Source organism: Scleropages formosus, chromosome 2, assembly GCF_900964775.1.
Source record: "Scleropages formosus chromosome 2, fSclFor1.1, whole genome shotgun sequence".
In the NCBI taxonomy this organism is placed as follows: domain Eukaryota; kingdom Metazoa; phylum Chordata; class Actinopteri; order Osteoglossiformes; family Osteoglossidae; genus Scleropages; species Scleropages formosus.
This window is the reverse complement of record NC_041807.1, coordinates 27,105,168-27,129,391: the sequence shown is the minus strand read 5'-3', so window position 1 is coordinate 27,129,391 and position 24,224 is coordinate 27,105,168. Positions and strand designations below refer to the sequence as shown.

General features: G+C 40.5%; 2 protein-coding genes and 1 non-coding gene across 4 annotated transcripts; 2 read left to right on the top strand and 1 right to left on the bottom strand.

Annotated features, from left to right (window-relative positions):
• Positions 1 to 2,927: 2,927 nt before the first annotated feature.
• trnad-guc (transfer RNA aspartic acid (anticodon GUC)) lies at positions 2,928 to 2,999 on the bottom strand. Its single transcript has one exon. It is a non-coding gene; the product is annotated as a tRNA-Asp (tRNA).
• Positions 3,000 to 3,700: 701 nt separating this feature from the next.
• LOC108936950 (calcium-responsive transactivator-like) lies at positions 3,701 to 12,426 on the top strand. 2 transcript variants are annotated; one of them, XM_018756608.1, is made up of 11 exons: positions 3,701 to 3,838; positions 6,444 to 6,520; positions 6,689 to 6,773; positions 7,090 to 7,234; positions 7,434 to 7,634; positions 8,017 to 8,178; positions 9,951 to 10,052; positions 10,388 to 10,480; positions 11,239 to 11,358; positions 11,993 to 12,114; positions 12,364 to 12,426. In XM_018756608.1, the coding sequence occupies exons 1-11, from the start codon at positions 3,770 to 3,772 to the stop codon at positions 12,388 to 12,390; spliced, it is 1,203 nt and encodes a 400-aa protein (XP_018612124.1). In that variant the 5' UTR covers positions 3,701 to 3,769; the 3' UTR covers positions 12,391 to 12,426. The 2 variants fall into 2 exon arrangements, with proteins under 2 accessions (XP_018612124.1, XP_018612125.1); XM_018756609.1 differs by lacking the exon at positions 9,951 to 10,052.
• Positions 12,427 to 15,114: 2,688 nt separating this feature from the next.
• On the top strand, positions 15,115 to 23,044 carry mtg2 (mitochondrial ribosome-associated GTPase 2). The gene is made up of 9 exons (XM_029249941.1): positions 15,115 to 15,143; positions 15,963 to 16,221; positions 16,320 to 16,468; positions 18,473 to 18,746; positions 19,177 to 19,324; positions 19,508 to 19,623; positions 20,590 to 20,808; positions 21,572 to 21,710; positions 21,852 to 23,044. The coding sequence occupies exons 4-9, from the start codon at positions 18,546 to 18,548 to the stop codon at positions 22,244 to 22,246; spliced, it is 1,218 nt and encodes a 405-aa protein (XP_029105774.1). The 5' UTR covers positions 15,115 to 15,143; positions 15,963 to 16,221; positions 16,320 to 16,468; positions 18,473 to 18,545; the 3' UTR covers positions 22,247 to 23,044.
• The last annotated feature ends 1,180 nt before the right edge of the window (positions 23,045 to 24,224 follow it).

The window sequence follows — 24,224 nt, the reverse complement described above, 5'->3', positions numbered from 1 at the left end:
CATCAGTTCAAGAATCAACTTCAGAGAGTAATTCATACTGAATAAAGAATAATTAAAGACAATGAAGTATGCAATCATCTATGTTTGTGTCATTTTAAAAGAGCATTACGGTTTGGTGGGTTAGGTTTGGTTTGTTGGTTTGGTCAGTGGGTTAGGTGTGTGTTAATTTCAAATCAAAAGGATAAAACATGTTACTATATTTTTATTTTTACTTGGCACAATTTCATAAGTACTCCAGCACACCTGCGCACCAGTGGGAAGAACACATAATTTTGAGAGATGCTATGAAATGTGCAAGAATTCAAGAGCTGATCTTAATTCCTTAACATCGACAAGCTGTTCCAGTGACTGCTGGGAAACATCCACAGCATGGCAGAGCTGCCAAAGCTGTAAAACGACAGCAGTTTCCCAAGAACAAACCACACTCTGATCACCACTTCAGACAGACTCGCTCTCACCTTAAGCACACACTCACAAGCTCAACACAACTCATGTGCACAGAACATTTAAAATACAATTCCCAGCACACTTCCAGTACATTACTTATATTTTAAGATCATCTCCAAAAATTGCAGACTGGTCCATTTTAACTCCAGTAAAGTGTAATGAGTTGAACTGTATGTACAATAAAGCCAATTAATAATGGTTTTAGTCCTTTTGGAATCAGTACATTAGAGTTTCATTTGCATACGACAGCAATTTCCCCTTAAACTTTTACACACTGTCTGAAACAACTTGCCCCAAATGGGGTCACGGCGAACTGGAGCCTAGCCCGGTAACACAGGGCGGGGGGCTGGAGGGCGAGGGGACACACCCAGGACAGGACGCAAGTCCGTCGCAAGGCTCCCAAGCGGGACTCGAACCCCAGACCCACCAGAGAGCAGGACCCAGTCAAACCCGCTGCGTCACCCCACCCCCCTCTTAAACTTTTATTCTCAAAATATATCTTTGCGCACCTTAAAAATTTAGGATTACAAAATAAAATCATTTTTTCAGCATTATGACTATTTGAGCAACAAAACTGTGGCCTCATGATCAAGAAGATACTATGTTCAAGTTCCAGCAGAGGCCTACTGTTCTGCATATATATACACACACACACACACACACACACATTTTCAGAACCGCTTGTCCCATACGGGGTCACGGAGAACCGGAGCCTACCCGGCAACACGGGGCGTAAGGCCGGAGGGGGAAGGGGACACACCCAGGACGGGACGCCAGTCCGTCGCAAGGCACCCCAAGTGGGACTCAAACCCCAGACCCACTGAAGAGCAGGACTGTGGTTCAACCCACTGCGCCACCGCACCCCCGCATATATATATATATATATATATATATATATATATAAAAAATACATGAGACATGGTCCAAACTTTTTGTTCACTAAATATATTCAACAAAGCTATCCCAAGAAGCGATTACATAAGGCATAACCTGGTGTTTCAGAGGAAAATTTGACAAACCCACATAAAGATTTTCTGTATATTTTTAATGTTTGAAGAGGCAATAAAAATAGGAATAGAACTTGGGAATTGTGAGTTTATGTGCCATTATACAGGTCACAGTCACTTGGAGATATGGGTGTTGGTGAACTCAAGTGCAGTGTTTACTTACAAGTGCTGAAGTGGAACAGACAAGAGGTGCAAATCTGGAGCTGAGGAGACGTGAATACTCGAGTGCAAAGAAACACAAAGTCTTTGAGACACAGTGACTGGAGAACCTGGAGGACAAGAAAGCACAGGGAGCACACATGGAACAGGCAAACAAGAGGCAGGGATACACAGGCAGTAAACGTAAGGCAGAACAAAAAAAAAAAAAAAAAATCAGGCAAGGATTAGAGAATTTTGTTTACCCTCACTTGTATGGCCCTATGGGGGAAAGCGTCCGCAAATGGATTAAATGTAAATGTCAATTATTTCACGCGCTGGTTGACATTCTGCAGTCTTCCAGGTGAGTCTCTACGTCACAGATGCTGAGTTCTGTCAGGTTCTGAACGAGGACCTCTTGTGGTCTCTGGAGGTATTGTTCCCAGGGGGTCGTGACAACGCAATGTTCAGTAAACTCCTGACAGTGGTGCCATACCAGTTTAAAATCACCAGCAAGAGTAATATCTTGGGACAAAAGATGTAAATAACCTAAAAAAAAAAAAATGAAAATGGGAAAATGTAAAATACACAGAGACTACAGTCTGAAGAAGTGCTTCTAAATCAGTAGAACACATGATTAATCGGCTGCATTGATTGTAGCTGTTCTGAGGTTCACACCAATGTAACCTTTATATTTCTATTAATTCATGTAGCACACGCTTTTCTCTGGAGCAGCGTACAACTCGGAATGTTCGGGATAAGTAGAAAAAGAAATACGAAAAAATAGGAAAACTTAAGAATTAAACTTAAGAATGAATTTTAAAATTTTAAAGCCAGTTCCCGATAGCTTTCATCTTCTTCTTATTATTATTATTATTATTATTATTATTATTATTAACGTTTATTAAATGCCTCCTTTTGTCCCAAAAAAGTAGGAAATGTGATCAGGAATCGTCTATTCTGAGTTTTACTGTACGCACCTACTCGTGTGATGAACATCGGTGCATATGTGGACAGAAACCAACTAACTGTACTTAAGAATCACACGTTTGCAACTATGTCTCTCTTCCTCCTAATGTAATGCACACGTTGTACTTTCTATTAGATGCACGTCGCTTTGGAGAAAAAGCTTCTGCTAAATGAATAAATGTAAGTTTGTCAGCTTGCGGTCGATAATTCATTTTCCAAAGGTTTACCCTGTTTTACAACAAAGTATTATAATTCTATCAGTTGAAGGTAAGCACCTCGATCGACACTGCGACAGCAGGAATGATGAGGAATGATGTTCAGAATGCAAGGCACGAGCCTCATCCACTGGGTCAAAAACGCACGTGCCTTCTCCCCGTCGGGGAATCGAACCCCGGTCTCCCGCGTGACAGGCGGGGATACTCACCACTATACTAACGAGGAGGCGCGCGAAACCTCACTCTTGCGGTTCTTGTCTTGTCATTTAGTTTATTTCATTTTAATCATCACACAAAGTAGCTGCAAAAAACTTTACCAGAATATCGCTGAGTGATTCCACTTAGTAGAATGGAGAGAGTCTCTGCCAGAGTGTGTATGTATGAATCAATCTGACTGACACGGCCGCTTGTGTCTTCTCGTTAACATCACCTGAAATGCGGAAGCGATAAAAACATAAAGTGTAATAAACTATATAATACAAAAATGTCAAGTATACATATTTCACAACGAACGACATGCACAAAACTGCCAGTTACTTGCACCGCGCGAGTGACGGATGATTTTTTGCGTAGTGAGTGCACGGCATCGCAGCGGACAACGTCGCAAAAAGGAACGTAGTGGGTCTTTGCGAATCCCCTTTGCAGCGCAACGTGCGCACAGTGCGTAAGGAGTGGAGCCGCACCGCCGGGTCGTACCAACGGCGGCGGAGGTTTGTCTCAACGTTTCTACTGACGAACGGCTGAGAGGACCAAACACACACACAAATATATACTCTGTCTCTATCTCTTTTTGGCAAAATATAAAGCGCACTTCAAGTCAACATTACTATTTCTTGGCATATATTCAAGATACACGGTGGATTAGACCAAGTTTTGTGCCCCCCTCCTCAGCTCCTTCAGAGGATGAGGGACCGTATAGTGCGTAATAAGAGGTAGCAAAGCTCATAATAAGATATTAGAATAAAAAAAGAAGTGTTTGTGTGTAGACAAAAGGAGATGTCTGTGGCGTTTGCGACGGCTCGGCCGAGGGGAAAGGGAGAGGTGACACAGCAGACCATACAAAAGGTAGCCCGGCTTGTCTTCTCTTTTTTGTCATGGTTTGTTTTTTTGTGCTCTCTGTGTGTGTGTGTGCACGCGCACATGCGCGCGCGCGACGAACGATACTCTGTATCCAAGAAAGGGGAGCACGCAACTACCACCATCTCACTGAAATGAAAATATCTGCTATAGACTATACTATAGTATAGCTAAAACTATGAGCCGAACAAAGAATGCATGTGGTACTGATTTTGTACGTGTGGACTGCACGGTCTCAGGTGTCAGACCGGTCACGGGTACGCGTGGGTTTTTATTATTTTGTAAAAATCAAAGAAGAACCGCCCGTTTCCCCTAAAAAAAATATGTGTGAATGTCGGCTTAGCTTCATCATGTGAAAATACCCCTTCTGACTGTCACTCAACGTGCAATCTAATAGAGGTATTTCTTCATTTCTCAGAGAAACTCAAATGAATTGGGTTTTACGAGGGTCGATTGAGCAGTACTGTAAACTCGTCCAGAAAATACATTTTGTCTCATTTTTTTTTTTTTTAAAGAGAAGGACAGATGCGGACGGCTGCCCTGCGCGGCCCCGTTGCATGGCTGCGCGCCGCCGCTGTGCATGAGACGCGCTCCCAGTGTGCGCACGTCCACCTGATTGTTCCCTTCCCGAGCGGAGAAACGCGATGTTTGCTTTTGAGCAAAACGACTCCACACTCGTGTGTTTTACACAGAAGGACACATTATGAGAGCTGCTTATTAAGTACTACGTGCGCTGACTACAGTAATTTCATTCATTCTAATATATTCAGCGCCGAATATAATATTATAATGAATGAAATTACTAGTGTAGGCAGTGCTGCGCAGCGCTCCGCTAGTGTACTGTACTGCTCCTGACCCAATCAATGCAATACCAGCCATGTGTTTCGCGAGGGATGCATTTTTTTGTAGATATCAAAACTTAAAAAAAAATCTTCTATATTATTTCTGTTGACAATTGTATTGTTTTATGGGAAAATGTAATTTTGGAGGGAAAAAAACTACAGGTACCTATCTTGTACTGCAGAGTACTGCATGCATTTTTACAGAAATGACAAGATACAATTGTTGCTTTCTGCTACTAGTGCGTTTGATTTACTGCTATAATATGGGTAGTGTTCTAGAAATCCTCAGTCTGCTCTTGCATAAGCAAAACAGCAATGAGTATGTAAAATCGTCAAATAACAGTAATTATGTTTATTCATTTAGCTGATGCTTTTTCTTAAAAGCAACTTACGATGTTAAGGTCACAATTAGTACATGCTTACAATCAGATGGGTAATTTTACAGGAGTAATGCAGGGGAGGAGGGGGGTGCGGTGGCGCTGTGGGTTGGACCGCAGTCCTACTCTCCGGTGGGTCTGGGGTTCGGGTCCCGCTTGGGGTGCCTTGTGACGGACTGGCGTCCCGTCCTGGGTGTGTCCCCTTCCCCCTCTGGCCTTACGCCCTGTGTTGCCGGGTAGGCTCCGGTTCCCCGTGACCCCGTAAGGGACATGCGGTTCTGAAAATGTGTGTGTGTGTGTAATGCAGGGGAGGTACCTTCCTCAAGGGTACTACAGCTGCAGGGGGGGATTAAACCTGCAAGCTTTGGGTCCAAAGGTAGTAGCGCTAACCACTGTGCTACCAGCTGTCCTGAATTATTAGATCAGGTGAGACAGATATGAAATACTATTGAACTCTTTCCCAAATTGCCCACCTGCATGTCTGCACTATGTCTGTACTTTAGCTTCGTTCTATTTTTGCAAAACTCTGGGTTTATACAGTGCAGTCCATGCCTTTATACTTTCATTCTACAGGTAGTTTTCGACTTAAGACATACGTGACATACGATGACCTCGACTTCCATCAACCTCATATTACTTTCGAGTCCCGACCTTTAATTGTATCCTCTAAGAAGGAGCACTTGTCTTCTCTACGACAACGTTGTCTAGCTGCACTAATACAATACAGCAGGGAAATATTTCACTTATATGATTATTAGTCTATATTACTAGTATTTTAACATGAATAATGTGTGAAATTAGATAATAATAATGTGTAACAAAGGCCATGGGGACGCAGTGGTGCGGTGGGTTGGACTGGGTCCTGCTTCTCTGCTGGGTCTGGGGTTTGAGTCCCCCTTGGGGTGCTTTGTGACAGACTGGCGTCCCGTTAGGCTCCGGCTCCCTGCGACCCTGAGTGGGACAAGCGGTTCAGAAAGTGTGTGTGTAAAACAAAGCCCTGTTATACAATGTAGGCTAATTTGATTCTAGGGTTAGGCCAAGGAAGTAGTTTTACAAGTATGACTTAGGGGAATTGGACCTAGCTGTTCTCACCGTTCTTTTCAGTTTTTTAATACTACTAATTACTGGTGGCAGCTGGTTGCATAATTGTTAGAGCTGCCATGGGTTTCAGTCCCATTTATTACTGTCTCCCCTTTGTAAGGTACTTGCCCTAGATTGCTCCAGCACAAAACTGCCCAGCTGTATAAATGTGTAAACAGTTGTACGTAGCTTAACATTGCAAGTCACTTTGGAGAAAAGTGTCAGCTAAACGATGTAATTAAAAATGTAGTTTGATGTGAATTGTATTGAGTTGTGTGATTCTTCTCTCCCAAGATGCTGGATGAGAATCATCACCTCATTCAGTGTATAATGGACTACCAGAGTAAAGGGAAAACTGCAGAGTGCACACAGTATGTATCATCACAATGTGGAGTGAAATGAAGGCATTTACTTGCCCTGATTGTTTGCAATTTTTTGCTGTTAAACGCTGCTATAATATCAACAAATTTTTGCATTTTTTTCAGAAAAATTGTAAAACTGATACAAGATTAATTGTACCCTCGTGTATTTTTCCACAGATATCAGCAAATATTGCACAGAAACCTGGTCTATCTTGCTACAATAGCCGACTCCAATCAAAACATGCAGTCATTGTTACCTGCTGTAAGTTTCCCTTTTAAAATGGGCTATTAGTGCAATTTTTCGCATTCAGTTTGTGCTACCCAAGTACTACTTGCAAACGTGAGTATATACAAGCATGCTTCATTCTTTCATCTGATCAAATCTGCAGCAAGAACCTTCCCCATCTCCTAAATTAGTGTTTGTTTCACACCAGCACTAGAACTGAAAAGTCTTTGTGCCTTCAGTAGGGATGTTAGCTTTTTCTATGAACAGTGCAGTCCCAGGAGTTTCAGCTTTGGAGTGATTGCTTGCGCTTGATGCCTGACTCTGCTTTGTTTCCCACCTTCGTGTTTTTCAGCCACCAACTCAGAATATGAACATGGCCACAGGAGGGATGGGGCAGACTACTGGCAACCAGTCCATGCACTCCCAGAGTAATCTCAATGACAGCATGGCTACAGGTCTCCCACCTACCTCCCATATGCAGGGGCAGATGAGTAATGGTGAGGCTTCCTCTTCCGCTCCATTCAGCTAGTGGCATGTTTGCTAGTGTGCTTGCATGCCAGTTCACATGCTGGTCCATGCATGCACGCATCCTCCAGCTGTTCCATAAGATTGCTTTTCTGTACCTTCAGCTACCCTTTCCTGTGTTGCTGAGTGCAATAGTTAGCTGAGCATGTGGCAAATTCCCTGTGTTGCCAGGCCCCAGTCATGCCTCAATGCAGCCATCAGGCCAGACATCCGTTTCCTCTACCTCCCTGAGCATGGCAGTCAGCAGCCACAGCTCGGCCACGGGGTACAGCCACCCAGTGTCGTCCTCGCAGGGCGCACAGATGCAGAACCAGGGCCCGTCTGCAGCCAGCTACACCTCCCGCAGCAACCTCAACATGCCACCCAATCAAGGTGAGACAGGCCAACATTCGTGGGGTCATGCGGTCCTAGTCGGACTGTAGTTGGGTGCTGTGAGTTAACCTGCAATACAATCTATGAAGTTCTAAATCTTTTCCCAAACAGGAAAAACAATATTTGTGAGTTGTTGTTAGTGAAACTTCAGAGACACTCCTTTTCAAGTCATCCAGTCCACTTCCTTTGAGAGGGGTGCTTGAAACCTTTGACAGACATCCTGTTGTCAGTATACATTTAGCCTAGTTTCTGCACAAACCTCATTTTTTTCTTACTGTGAGCTTTTTTTACCCTTGGCTTTTGCAATGTTTTGCCAGCACCTGGCCTTTTTTATTCTGTGATTGTTTCTCTTAATGCACATAATTTCCCATGATCTTTCCAGTGACAATGATGCACCAACAGGCAGCAACATCTCATTACTCTTCAGCTCAAGCTGGGAATCAGCACTACCAGGGGCAGCAGTCTATTGGAATGATGGGACAGGGTAGCCAAGGAAATATGATGGCACAGAGGCCTATGGGATCCTATCGTCCATCGCAACAAGGTAGGAAATATTTTATTCTTTTAAGAATCTAATAAGCAAAATCTGAATTTTAAGAACCCCATGAAAATTTTTTTCACTTTTTATTATATTACTTGAAAGTGATTGTGTCAAGATCTCAACTTCTTGTTATTTTTCCACCCCTTTTTAAAAATGTGATATGATGAGCAGTCTTTGCATAAGTTAAATGTTTCTCAGTTGCCCAGAACAATAGTCCGAGTTTAAGTTTGTTAGTATTTGCTGCAGTTTTAGCTTGAAAGCTCAAGTTAGGCGATCTCCAACTTGGACAGGAGCTTCTGCAAGAGAGCATTATGCTGTTTTGGTTTTTGTGGTTTGCCTGTGGCTTTAAGAAGCAATTTTAGATTTATTGTAGCTGTCATTTGTGGTCTCCTTCTGTGTAAATCACAGCCCAGCACTTTGTCAGCATGCTCCTAAAAATAGTCCCTAATATTCTTCTTTGAGTTCTGTGCCTGCTGGAGGTAAGAGACAGCACTCAAAGTTTAGCATTGTCTCTGAAGCTCTGTTGACACACTGTATATTATTTACATTTACAATAATACTTTTAACTTTCACCAGGTCTGACCATTCATGTTCACTGACACAGTAGAGTACCCTGTGGGTTTTGCAGTGGCCAGAGAGCTCTGTCATTCATTCAGTCAAGTCCCACTGCAGAGACTAACAAACAACATTTTCTCTATAACGGGATTTTCTTCAGGGATCAGGATCAGTAGGTGTGAACCAGTGTGTGCTTTTTTTTCCCTCTAGTCAACAGGTCTTCAGGCCTCCATCCAACTGCTCAGTTGTTTTGGAAGGTTTGTTTTCTGTTGCAACCATATGTATACAAGTGAGATATTCCCAAATATTCCCACAATATAATTTAGTTTTTCTTGTAAAGTATGGAGACAACATTTTTAGATATACTGATGAAGTAGTTAGGAAAGCTGCTCTTTAGAAAAGTGTTTATTTTCATGTAAAACACCCATATCACTTTCTTTACAGACACTGCAGTGATTGGTCAACCAACAGCTATTGGTTATTTTTGCACAGTCACCAGTTATTTGTAGCTTAGTGGTCACCTTGTAACTTAAACAGTGGTAAGGCAAAGGCTGAAACTGCGCATTATATAATGTCCTAATAGTCTGAGAGCTCCAGCGTAAGACAGTCAGATATTTAACAAAATTCAGTTCTGAGTCAGTTGAACGTGAGTGGTCCTGAGTCACTGGATTGTGCAGCATCAAATTTGTATAATTTATTGTTTGTTTATAATAAACATGTAAATCATCTTGATGTCAAGATGATATTTTATATATTAGGAGTGATATGGAGTTACTGCGCACCAGTGCACAAAGACAGATATGCCTTTCTTTTTAACTCGCTTTTTACATTTTTCATTCTTCGTAAGTCTCTTCTCCAAGTGTATACAGTGTCACTCATAATTAATGTAATTGTATGCAGTTATTTCAAGATAAATCATAATTTACTTTATGAATATGGGATAAAAGGCATAAACTTAAGCAGAATGACACGGGACAAAAAAATTAAAATTCAGGTTTATTAAATAATAGAAATGCTCTTATTCGAATAAAAGGGCACTAAAATGAAACCACTTCAAAGATCAAATAATAAACATTAAGTATTTCAGTCACTTGTTCCACAATGGAGACTTCAGTCCTTGTGTCACCCTGCCCCTGCACTAAGTGGCCCTTCACCAGTTAGTGCAACCGATATTCGTTACATCAGTTTATTAATGAATCCTGGCGTTGGCTGTCTTGCAGGAACAGCACCGCAGTACATGGGGCAGGATGAGTTCTACGGGGAGCAGTATGGGCACAGTCAAAGCTCCAGTGAGCCCATTAACCAGCAGTATTACCCTGATGGTAATAATCAGAGTTTTCACCTCCAGCTCATCTCACCCTTTCCACTCTCATCATAGGTTTTTTTTAACATTATCATAATCGGCAGCACGAAAAACCTTTTTAACTCCCCAAGTTGGGCTTTGTGTACAGTAGACCCATACTTGCTTTGAATCCATATTTTGGAAGTCTCAGCTGCAGCTTGGAGCGTGTGTTTGTTGGTGTGTTAAAATTTCAGATCTGGTTTTCCTTCTTCAGTAATATTGTCTCGGAGGAGGGTGTCAGTTGTGTAAGTGCATCGTTCAGGCTGCATGCACACCAGCAGTAAATTTGCATGTACTTGTTTATGTCTGCTGCAGGTCATGGGGACTACGGGTACCAGCAGTCTTCTTACAGCGAGCAGGGTTACGAAAGGTCCTTTGATGAGTCTTCACAGCACTACTATGAAGGAGGTATATCATGCAGACACTGCACAGTGAGCTTACCTGTGGCATCTCATTACAGTAAATTAAGCAGCATACAGCAGGTTCTCGAGTTATGAACGGTTGTTTCGAATTGTCAAAGTTTAGCTTCCCTCCTATTGTATTCATTGCATATTTTCTTTACTGATTTACAAAATAGTAATTGTGGCCTATGCATAAATGGAAAGTCGATAGATGGCAGTAAAGCACACACTAACAGAATAAAATTGTGGAACCGGCTTCATTTAACATTGTTGCATGTGGTGTTCATTGGTGTTGGTGATTCTGACAGTCAGCAAGAGGTGGCATCTACCATAAGGACCAAAGTGGAGATAATATGTAAATGTGAAAGTTGCAAGAAAATTTTGAACAATGTTCATGCTTATAGGGTGAGTCAGCTGGGAATCGATGGGAGTTGTTGTTATTATTATTAGTGATTTAGAATATAGAATTAAAAAAATATTTCCGAGTAATTATTTTAATTATTGTGGTTATATTCAGGGTTTTACAGACTGTAACCCATGTATAAATCGAGCAAAATCTCTATTACTAAACTGTTGCTGGTTGCGACTTGTGGGGTGAAAGTGATTTCGGAATCATGGACAGTCACCCAGTCCAAATTATGCTCATAAGGTGAGGAACTAGTGTATTCCAGCTCCTCTGGAGTGGGAATGTGTTTCTGTTGCAAGGTAGTAGCTGCCCACTGGCTGCAGGTTTGAATAAGTAGCACATGTCTTCTGTGTCTGTAGGGAATTCACAGTACAGCCAGCAGCAGGCCTCCTACCAGCAGGGTTCTAACCAGCAGCAGCCCTTCAGTCAGCAGCAGTACCCCAGCCAGCAGGGCTACAGTGGGCAACAGCAGGGCTATGGTAGGTACTTCTTTCTACATCCATGGGCACACTTAAGTCATTTTTATTTTAAAGCATGGAGTTGAAATGTTTTAAACATGAACTGTACTTGATTTTTACAATTCTGTTTGCTATTATATTACTTTATGCTATTATAATAATTTTCTTATGATTATCATGACTTAGTTTTAATTATTGTTTGATTGTCCTTTGTTATTCACCGTATGGTGTTCATCTTTGTATGCTTTTTCTTGTGTCCCCTATGATTGATTCTGCAGAGATTTCTGCAGTGCAAAGCACCACTGCAGCTTGGTGATTTTAAACAAAAATAGGGATGGGCGGCTACAAGACCTTGAGTAGCTTTCGTTGTGAGAACGTACTGATATAACTATAATAAATTGACTTTTTACGTTTTGTTGTGCCTTGTTATTAAAACTCCAAAGAACTGCAAACTAAAAAATATATATAAATTCCAAGAAACTCCTCACTTTTGGTTCATGCAACACATAAAACAATTATGGACTGGGTACCAAAAGATCATTAATTCCCACCCCCCCAAAAAAAAACAGATTGCAATAAAAAAAAAATCAGAATGCAATCAATATTTAAGTGAACAGTTTCAAGCCTGATTAAGTGTTACTGTGCCCTCCCTCAGGTTCCTCACAGAGTGGCTCCTCCCAGTATTCTGGCTACCAACAGGGACAACAGTATGGCACCTACCGCTCATCACAGGCTACCCCCAGTACCCAGGCACAAAGACCTTATGGATATGAGCAGGTATTCCTCCACAGAGGTCTCACATTACACCCTGAGTAAAGTCCAAACACCTGAAAAGCCTTAATAATTGCAAGTGTTAACCCTGGATGTCAGTGTTTAGGTTTGCATGTATTTGTATTTCTGATTCCGAAATCATTACAGAGGATTTTACTCGCTGTCTTCACTGCCATGTTATCTTTTTGGTCAACAGTGTTTTTGATGGAGTTCATACTGTAGTTTACTGTTAAAATTTGTCTCTTTTCTTTATAGGGTCAGTATGGGAACTACCAGCAATAAGATGCCAAGGCCTCATCACCTCTTTGGCAAACTGACAAAAACACTTTTGTATGCTCACTGTAAAATTTTGTACTTTGAAGACTTTTTGTCCTGAGACATGGGACAATGGGGTTGCCCAGATTTGGCTTAATTAACTATTATTTTTTCTTTGACTAAGTTAAACTAATTGATTCAAAAGACATGAATTTTAAGAGTGGACTTTTTTTCTATAAGAATTTGTAGGACAAATTCACATTCTCTTTACATTTGAAAATATAAACTGTAAACCTGGGAGATCTACAAAGTAAATCTTAAGGGCAGTTAAGTATGCTGTTTTAGTTTGTATTACAGTTTTGCATATAATTTGTTCATTTAATTGGTGTATATACATACTGGAATAGTTTTCCAGAGATGGATTCATTCGGATTTTGGACTAAATTACACTTTCAGTAGCAATTCTGCACTGAAAATTCTTTTTAGTCAAGGTCTAGTCTTAACCTGTGTGTTGAAAACCAGTCAATAGCTTTCCTCTATCTGTCTGCTTTCATGGTATGAAAAAATAACAAAAGTACTGTCTCAAACCATGAAAAACCATAGAGAATGATGTTTTCTATACCAAACACTGTTATGTGTTTTGGTGTTTGGTGTTTTTGCCACTGCTGCCTTTTCAGAACATGACTCCACTACCTGCATGAATACAGCCTTGTGTACTAAAGTTGCTTATTCAGATTCTAGTGAAATCAGTTTGTTCAGATCATTGAAACTTTTTCATTCTTTCACATTGTCTCCTCTTCTCCCCAAGCAATATTCAGATACTCATGCATAGCAGCAGATGGTGGGTTTTCTTTCTCATAAACTTTAACCTTTATTCCATGATAAAGGGTTCACTGAATTAGGAATATATTTTTGTATTTCTTTGTTTACGAAAACAGTATTTTGTTGATGTTTATTTTAATACATTTTTATGATTTTTATCACATTTTGTATTTTTTTCTATTGAAATTTTAAATTGAAATGAACTAGTTAAAAATCTGAAAGAACTACCTAATGTTTAATTTGACATCATAATGCTGATTAATTGTTACGGTAAGGGATCCACTACACAACTACCAAAGGGTTATATGGAGTGATAAGTACACTTGGCTGTGTACTGTAACAAGGCTGTTGGAGCATATTTATAGTTGCCTGTCTCTGAATAGTTGGCATTTTGCTTCTGTACTGAAGTATAACTCTGTTAAAATTGCAGTATTTAAATATATAGGATAAATACTTCCATGATTTATGTGCAAGTACTACTAAATGTTGTATGGACAGTGCAAAAGCACCAAGAAGAGCACTTAATTTAATGACAGCAAGTGACTGAACACTGCCCATCTAAACCCAGAATAATTACTATTTATGGTTAAAAACTGTTCATTTAAAAATAACGTAACGAAAATTTTGTAGAATATTGTTTTGAATTAGTACCATGTGATGCTTTTGTGAGAAGAAAAGAAACGACAAATGTTTGTGTCCAAGTGATCAGTGGATTTAAATCTATTACTATTTTTCAATTTGTATTTTATAAAAACAATGTTAGATTAGATTTGGTTTGTACTTATATGGGAATGTGTTTTTCTTTCTTTTTTTTTTCTTCTTTCTTTTTTTTTTTTTAAAAATTTACCCTAAGTGTGTATTGCTTCTGTATGTTTTTCTTCATGACTGACAGGCACTGTAGTAAAACAATTTGCGAAATGCTAAGTGTTGATCTTGCTCATGTGCACAGACAGGTTGTATTGTCAAGTGTTGCAGACGAGTACTTGGTAGTGCAGTAGAAGCTAATACTTGTCCTAAACATTCTTCAGAGTCGTTTGCTGTATAGTTTCTATAATTCTGTACAACTTTACAAATATTTCGCCTGTTTTATGAGCAGTCAAACTCGAAGCCTCATCCAGCAGCGTATGAAATAGGTTAACTTTGTTTGTATGAATTTGACCAACTGTCGTTGTGCCAATGTTACAGATACGAATGGGTGCTGAGATTCTGTTTACCTCTAAAGAGGCAGCACAACTTATCCATCATTTTGATGTTACACATGGTGTTTGAAATGGCGTATGTATTATATCTATGGCTGTCAGACAGCTCAAATTTCACACGACCGTTCCGGGACAATCGTAGGCCTCCTGACGCTGCATTGTATTCGGCTCCTGTGAATGGCGCGTTGGTTGTGTGTGTTTTCTCTACAAGAATCGTGTGTCGTGTAACAAACGCTACGTCTCGGCTTGTTCGTTGATGTGCGAGAGAGTGACAGTGTAAGTGACCAAAAAAAATGAATGTTGTGCAGGAAAATTGTACGTTCGCTTCTTACAAATGCCTTTGTTACCGGTTTAATATGGAAACAATAAACGTGTCCAATCTGAGCCTGCCCTGTGTGTGCTGTCGTCTGTTGCTGTTACACTGAAGGGTGTGAAGCGCAGTAATAGTGAAGTTAGAGTAGCAGCATGATAAACGGGGATCTATCTAATCCCACTCAAGCTGACTCCGCCGCACATGCAAAAATCGCGAATCTATAACCTGCTCACAACATAAATATTCTGGCATACAGTAGTTATTTCCCCCCTATTTCCCAGCATGTTTTTCATCCCTCTGATCGACCTTAACTCAATGAGTCAATGAGGAAAAATGTGACTGCGCTGTTAAGTTTGATTCCCAAACGCTTTTTGTATGATAATTATGGTCCTCTGCACTCGCCGTACTTTTACGTCACTCCGTTTGCCGATACGTTGGGGAAGATGGTGAGTTCCGTGTGCTGTGTCTACAATATAAATCCATATCACATACCAATATAAAGTCCGTGTTCACTTATTTCATAATTACTCTGTAGAACATATATTTTCAGTAACGTGTAGGTGGCCTTTCATATTTGATTTAGCTGCTCTGGCGACGCTCACTCTTCTTCTCTGTTTTATTTACGTTACCGTTAGGTACCGACTCGGTCACAGCAAGGCCCGTTTTAATCATTATCATGTGCAGATTCTGCGCGTACGATCATGACAGCGTTGTTTAGTCAGTGAGCGCATCATACTGGCTGGATGTCTTGGTACTTTTGCCAGGTTTGTTGGTAGCGTCTTTGAATGCTGTAGGGGGAAACTGAGCACGAATAGGCTTGCGGGCTAAGAGTGCCACTTACTAGTTACACTGGAACGACTGGGCTCGTTTTTATATCTGCAATATTGTGCATCACTCGTAATGTTCCCTAGTCTCGCGATAGCCGTTTTTCTCAGTCAGGAGTCCGACCAATCGCTTTGTGGCTCTACTAGTTAGATTGTCTGCCTTATTAGACAGACATGGCACAGAAAAGGAGCCTAATAGTATACAGTGATAGCCCGAGATACACTCGTTCAGGTTATGAGAATATGAACATGACTTCACACATTACAGTGAGTTTCATTTAGTACTCCTGCGTAAGCGTGAATGCATGGCCTTTCTCTTGTGATGAGGACGGAATTTGGATACTCTGTGTTCGCCTGAGGCGAGACAGAACTGAACCCTGTCACAATTCCCTGTTGCATTAAGTTCTCCTCTCACACTCCTTGTCTTTTATTAATTTATAGTAGTGAAAATCTTGTTCATCATGCCCCCTAAAATTAAGAAAGTGAGGAGAAATGAAAGAAGTAAGGACCTGGGCAAGCGAAAAAAGTACCAAGAAGCCATTCCCTTTAACTTGAGTGTCAAGCTGGATGTGATAAAGCGTATCGATGAAGGACAGCGGAATAAAGATGTGATGCTGGCACTCCGTTTATCTTCATCTACGTGCAGAAAGAGAAAATACTGGAGACCGCGTTTGGTGGTGCGAGTTTAACAGCATTGTTTGTGAGTAGACATCCCATGGTGAAACTTGAACATGTTTTATTGCAGTGGATAGAGGATTCAGCAAAACACTACATGACTCTTACTTTTCTTCTCATTAGAGTAAAGGCATTGTCATTGTTTGAGCGACTGAAATCGCAGGCGATTGAGGAGGGCGATGAAACGGCCAAGGATTTGAAATTTAAAGGCAGTCATGGATGGTTTGACCGTTTCAGGAAAAGGACATTCTTGGATAACCTCAAGGTAACAGGTGAGGCAGTATCTGCTGAAACCCCAACAGCCAGTGTTTTTCGTGAAGAGCTGCCAAAGCTTATTGAAGAAGGTGGCTATATTAATCAGCAGATTTTCAATATGCGCAACACTGGCTTGTTTTGGAAGCGAATGATGTCTTGTACCTACGTTTCCAAGGATGGAAATCAAGACAAAGGACATAAAGCCTTTAACGACAGGGTAACGTTGTTGCTTGGTGGCAATGCAGAGGGTGACGTAAAGCTCAAACCTTTTCTCATATACCATTCTGAAAATCCACAGGCTTTGAAGGGTATTAATAAGGTAAATCTTCCAGTGATTTGGTATTCAAGTAGAAGTGCATGGGTGGCACAGCATATGTTCTAGACTACGTGCAAAGTTACTTCTGTCCTTTCATTGCAAAATATTGCAAAGAAAATAACCTAGGCAACAAAGCACTTTTAATCATCGAAAATGCTCCAGGCCATCCAGCAACAATTGTTGATTATAGTAGCAATGTTCAAGTTGTGTTTTTGCCTTCCAACACAACATTTTTGCTACAGCCAATGGAACAAGGTGTCATTTCGATATTTAAGGCTTACTATATGCAGCTTGTGATGCAGTACCTCGTCAGTGGTTTGAACAAGAATGACAAGGTCACAGTCAGGGATTTATGGAAAAATTACAGTATAAATATGGCCATTGAAAACATAGCTATTGCTTGGGACAAAGTGAGAGGGAACACTATGAATGCTGTTTGGAAAAAACTTCCTGAGGCTGTGCATGACATTCACTGTTTTGAGACCATGAGGAAGACCATCTGTCTTGACATTGTACAGCTGGCAGTGAAAGCAGGTTTTAATGAGGTTAACATTGAAGATGTGCAGGAGTTGTTAGGATCTCACTCTGAAGACCTGTCGGATGACAAGCTATATCAACAAGAAGAGAACTTTTTGAAAGAGAATGCTGAACCTTTGAAAGACGGGATATTCAATAAAGCGGAAGAAACTGTGAAAGAGTTTGGCACAAAAGAGTTACGCAGTTTGTTCTCCCTTATCGATACTCGTGCTTTACTGGATGAAAATGATGGCAATTTTGAAAGAGCCCACAAAGCAAAAATTCCCATGAGAGAATCGATTGAATGTTACAAACAACTGTATAATAAAAAGGTACGAGAAACAAAGCAGAGAAGCGTTTTACCTTTTTCTCGTCTAGCCACCCCTGCTGCTGCTTCTGAGTCTCAAACGTTATGTTCTGAAATTTCTCATCCTACTGTTGCAATGGAAGAAGTAGTAGCCAGTGCTGATGATCCAGAAATTCTAGAGCTTGAAGAAAACAGGCACTCTTTGTCCTCCTCACTTTTCCCTTCGTTTTGTACTCCATGCTCACCAGTGCCTCAAACAACAATGACTCTTCTCATATTCCCTCACCTTGTCTTCTCGCCTTTCCACACAATGTCATCTTGTTCAGTGAGTGTAACAGCATTTGCATTTGTTTTCATTGATTTGTCTTTACTGTTTGAATTAATGGTTGAATTAATACATGAACATGAGTGTCGTATGCTTTGCATGTGAGCACTTGTCAATTGTGCGGTCCTTAATGGCTATGAAGAGCTGAAAAGGTACAGCTGTAGAGTATTATGCCGTAGTTAATGAAGGGAAATTACCTTGTTATTTTGTGAAGTTAACTACAGAAGTAATTACTGTATGTCCGTTTTAGTGGGATTCAATTATATTTTAGCATAAATGAGTCGGTTCTAGGGAGAAATGCATAAAAATTAAATCTTAGCTGTTAGTTGTTAGAGCTAATAGCAATTACATCATCCGTTTATAAGAATTCATTTTGCAAAGGTTTTTTTCAGGAAAGAATTACCTTCCTAATGTGGGGAAATCTATATGCAAAGTAACATATGGCAGAGACACTCTGTGCATAATTTTAAAAATATTTACACAACTCAGTTATACACAGGTTAAAGGAGCCTGCTTTTGAGCAAGCTCATGTAATGTATTTTTCTTATTTTTACCAGGATCCTTCCAAACAGCAGAGTAGCAGATGAACCTCAGACTTCCTTCTGTGGATTTGTACTGGTCTGGTTCAGAATGACAGTCTCACTTGGGCTTGTGCAAAGATGGCTTGTGCAGGATGTCATCAGGATGTCCAGAAAAGTGCCCAAACTGAGAAGAGTGTCCGGGTGCACAAGTGGAAAAGCGGTTGTGCTGGGACACTACTATACCAGCTCTTCCCTGGCCACCAAAACAAAGGAATTCAGTAGGAAAAAAGAGATTTCAGAGAAGAAGCTGGTTAGTGTCTGTTTAAAACAATTTACTGCATATAGCATGCTTTGTGCCAACATGCTAAAAGAAAAAAAAAAAAAAAACACTTCCGAATTATAAACCATTGTTTAGCATAAGTCTTTGTACAAATTGAATTGCAATGGTCTACAATCAGCTTTACAATTTTTTACCCATTTAAACAGCAGGATATTCTTATATCAGGGTAAGTATCTCGACGACAGGCACTGTAGCAGGAGGTGGGATTTGAAATACAAACATTCAGATTGCATAGATGAAAATCCTAATCCCTATACCACTTGCTGGCCTTTTTTGTCATAAATGTAGAATATATGATAAAAGCCATAGGATATATTATGCCCTTTTCAGCAAATGTGTATGCATGTGATTCTTTCAAGATGAAAGGGTAGAAATGACAGTTCTCTTTTCTTTCCATCAGACTCGTCACTTTATTGATCACCGCAAAGTCAGGCTAATTGCTGGGTCCGGTGGCAAGGGGGCCTGCTCTTTCCTCAGCGAGCCCAGGAAGGAATGGGGTGGTCCAGATGGTGGAAATGGTGGAGATGGTGGAAACATAGTGCTTAAAGGTAAAGGCTTCCATCCAGTTCTGCATTCAGATTGCTGTTGACAGATAATCTAACTTTTATGACTTCACAGTTACATTACTTTATTCTTTTTCATTACTAAAGGATGTTTTTGTTGTAGTTTCTCATTACCTGGGGGGAAAAAAATAAGGATATAATGTTCTGATTTTTTTTTCCATGTCTTAGTTGACCAGCAGGTAAAATCACTGTCAATGATCACACCAGTTTACCGGGGGAAGGATGGAGAATCTGGCGGCAGTAAAAACTGCTATGGCCGCAGTGCCAGCACCACCTATATTCCAGTAAGTTTCATAGAACTGAATACACTGACTTTTCAATTTACAAAAACACATGGGGCTGGAAGTCTATAATTCATTTGTTTATAACCCAAAAGTCACTTCTACCACAAAGTCGCAGTCTAGCTAGATAATGCAACGACTCTCCATTTATTCATGACTTAGTGTTTTAAAAAAAAAAAAAAAATCCATTAATGTATAAAAGTTAAAATAGCCAACACTTTTGTCTGCCCATCCGTTAGCAATAATCACTGCAGTGCACAGTCATTGTGGTTCAGAACCTGTCCCAGAAGCACACAATGTGAGTTAGGGTACATGAGGCAAGTCCATCGCAGTGTAACAGATTTACTTTGTCATTAACTTCAAATTACAGGGGTAATAAAACTAATTTCAAATTTGCTTTGGAGAAAAGCATCTGCTAAATGAATAAATGTAAATTTAAAATTACTGAAAAAAATACATCCTCCTCATAACCTCCCATTCAATACTAACTGACCAGTGTATTACATAAGAATGTCCAGCGTTCATCAACGTCTGGCCTCTTTCTCTATTATCTGTTCAATTGTTAAAAGCTTAATAATAAAGATGTTCCTGTATTTGTTATGAGGTGGGTTCCTTAAAAAGTTTTGACCTTTTAACATTTTCATTGGACTACTTTAATTTGAGAGCTAATTTAATTGTCTAAAAGTAGTTCATCTTGTTTTTGATCACCGGTACTCAGGCACATGAGCTGTGAACACTGTGAAAATTAGTTGAATTAAGGCAGTCCCACACATTGGGTCCAATGGCTGCATGAGGAATTACAGGTCACATTTGTGCTTCAACAATCAATTTTTAGAAAATAGAACTGTGAAGAAAATGCAACGAAATAAATGTTTGTAGCGTGAGGAACCAGTGAAATAACCACGTTCATGTCTGTGAGTCCTCGGAATAGGCATAGCTCTGCTTCCTGTCTTGTGTTGTGTGCCCAAGGTGCCTGTCGGAACCATAGTGAAGGAAAATGGGAAAAAGGTGGCGGACCTCTCTCATCACGGCCAAGAGTATGTGGCGGTGTTTGGTGGAGCTGGTGGGAAGGGGAACCGCTTTTTCTTGTCCAATGAGAACCGCGCCCCACTTTCAGCCACCCCTGGGGAGAAGGGTCAAGAGCGGGTTCTACAGCTAGAACTGCTCACCATGGCACACGCGGGGCTGGTAAGTGAGGACAGTGTCACACATACAGTAGCAAGGGAAAAATTTGTGGGAGCATCTCTTATCACCACACTGTTACTAAATTATAGTGGTGATCAACGTGGTTCATAAGAACTTCAGTCTGTGCAAATTTTTACCGCACCTCATTTCTTTATTGCTTTAGTGAATTGGTATCTAGGTGTAAGCCATTTCTCATCGTCCCCTGGCATCACCATGGACTATAGGACTCTCGGGGCGGCTGTGAGGTTTGTAGGCTAGGCTCGAATATTAAAAGCCAGTGTTCTATGGTGATCCTGCACAGTTATTTAATTTTTCTGTGAAACCTACAGAATTACATCTTTTGGAGACCTCAGTTTACACCCATACTATGAACTCTGACAATATTAATATTACTATTAAAATGGCACTATTTTTTCAGAATGTTTTCTAATAGCAGAGGAATTCATAAATACTGATTTAATAATAATAATAATAATAACAATAATAATAATAATAATACACGCACACTGGCTGAAACCGCTTGTCCTGAGGGGGATCGCGGTGAACCGGAGCATAGCCCGGCAACACAGGACTCAAGGCTGTAGGGGAGGGGACACACCCCAGACGGGACGCCAGTCTATCACAAGGCACCCCAAGCAGGGCTTGAACCCCAGACCCGCCAAAGAGCAAGACCCAGCCAAATCCGCTGTGCCACCTCACCCCTCATAATAATAATAGTGATAATAATAATACAGATACTTAAATAATACTGATTGTTTTTCAACAGGTTGGATTTCCAAATGCAGGGAAGTCCTCTCTTCTGCGGGCCGTTTCCAATGCAAAACCAGCTGTAGCTGCGTATCCCTTCACCACACTGAACCCTCATGTGGGCATTGTGAAGTATCAAGACCATGAGCAAGTGGCAGGTGCGTGAAGCGGGATGAGAAGTAGAATTATACACTGCATTATACATTTAACATATTTAAAGCAAAAAAGTATTTTTCTAGCCCCTGTGCCGTTATTTGTGTCTGTTACAATAAACTGCTCTGTATATTTATTCTGATTAGTGGCAGATATCCCGGGAATCATCAGGGGGGCGCACCTAAACCGTGGCCTAGGGATCTCCTTCCTGCGACACATCGAGAGATGCCGTTTCCTGCTCTTCGTTTTGGACCTTTCAATAGCAGAACCTTGGACCCAGCTTCAAGACCTGCGGTTCGAGCTAGAGAAGTACGAGCCTGGCTTGTCCCGGCGCCCACAAGCTGTAGTGGCTAATAAGATGGACCTGCCTGAAGCCCAGGAGAACCTTACTGAGCTGAGGTGTCGTGAGAAACAGAGGGTGATCCCTGTGTCTGCACTAACAGGTGACAATGTGGAGGAGCTGATCCTCCACCTTCGGGAGCTATACGATGGTTACCTGGAGGCAGAGGAACGTGTTGGAGCAAAGCCTATGAAGTGGTAATAGAATAACAGTAACACTTAAGCTGGACCACCATTATTATAAGAGACTTAACTTTAGCTGTTGTGCAGATGCATTATTTTTGAAGTATACAATGCACTCTCTCTTTAATAAATTATTCTTTAGTCTGATTTCTTTGCTCTTATTTCATGAGCCTTCAGTGTTTCAAAAGGTAATGTAATGTTCTGTGTAAATGGAAATTAATGAGCAAAACCTCAAGATCTGTGAATATAAGAGGAACAGATAAGAAAGAGGCTTTTTTTAAAGTGCGCCAAAGATCTTTAGTTTTTATGTATTTGGCCATATTTACACAAATGTTTGTCTCAAAAATGTTTTCTGCCTAGAATCTTCAATAGTAGGTAGGTAAAATCATTATAGCAGGAAGTAAGAACAAAATAAGATTCAGCTCAGACTGCTAGCTCAAACATTTTGAATTCATGTAAATATGAAACTAAGGTGTGCTGCTTACGTGTATTTCTTTAAATTTAATCAATTTTCTTTTTTCCATGTCTAGTGAAATGTCATGTTTGGAAGTATTCAGACAATGGGTTTGGCTTGTACAGTATAGAGAAAATATTCACCTCTACATGTGTCCCTTTCACATTGAATTACCAGTCATGTCTACATAATGGGCATAAATGTATTAATACTGGTGACATTGAAGTGTTCATTGGGGTTCACTGTTCCAGTCCAAATAAGAACTATTCCTCCTCACCCAGCAGGGTAATCCTGGTGCAGGAGCCTTTCATGGAGCACCAAGTACTTTGCCATTTCTGTGCCAGTGACCAGGGACAGAACACATGCACCATCATCACATTCCAGTCCGCCAAGCTGGACCAGTACCCACACCCCTCTCTGGGCACGACACATGACCTCCTAGAATACATTTACATTTACACACACACACACACTGAAACCGCTTGTCCCAAGTGGGGTCTCGGCGAGCCGGAGCCTAACGCAGCAACCCAGGGTGCAAGGCTGGAGGGGGAGGAGACACATCTAGGACGGGACGCCAGTCCGTTGCAAGGAACCCCAAGCAGGACTCGAACCCCAGACTCACTGGAGAGCAGGCCCTGGACGACATACATCTCAGTAAAAATAGTTTGTGCATTGTACATTACCTTAGAATACATAGATGCTCCTCAAAAAATAAAGAAGATGAAAAATGATCCACACAAGTTAGCTGTGAATTACCCTGTGCTGAATGAGAATTTAAATTTTTCATCTTAATTTTTGATTTTTATAACTGAAGTTGCAACATAATCAAACTTGTTTCCTGTAATTACCTTAATTGCAGCACATTTGAAGACATAGTGGATCGCAGTTCCATTGTGCTTTATGTTTTAGGTGCCTTTGAGAGAATCCGTGACTATCCACAGAAGGTGGAGAGAGAGATTTCACCCGATGTGCTCACAGCTTTTGAATACTGGTTACTGTCCTCGGTAAAAACTAAGGAGGCATTGAGTCCGTTTGTGCTTGAGTGAACACAGTTTTTTTTTTTTTTCTGATTTAAAGTAATGATATATAAAAGTGGCCTTGCAATGCTTGATTATATTTCTTTAATACTGACCGGATACCTAAGGGCATTTAATATACGTGTCACTACCAAGTAACATTTATGTCTTGTGTAAAACAAAAGTCTTGCAATTCATATTTGTTTAAGGACGTTTTTTTCTCAATTTTTAAAGCTATGACTTGAAGTAATTTATTAACTACATTTATGCACATATGCCAAAGCACTGTTGGAATGGAATCATTTACATTTACAGTACATTTATTCATTTAGCAGATGCTTTTGTCCAAAGTGATGTACATCTCAGGAAAAGTACAATTTATGTATTAATGTAATTCTTTTCATTAATGGTTTACACTCTGCTGTCACATGAGTGACAAATCTATTTTAGGCACACAAACCTTGATGCTAATTTTCTCAAATATATTATTTAGATGGAGTAGATTGATTTATGTTTCACTAATGCAT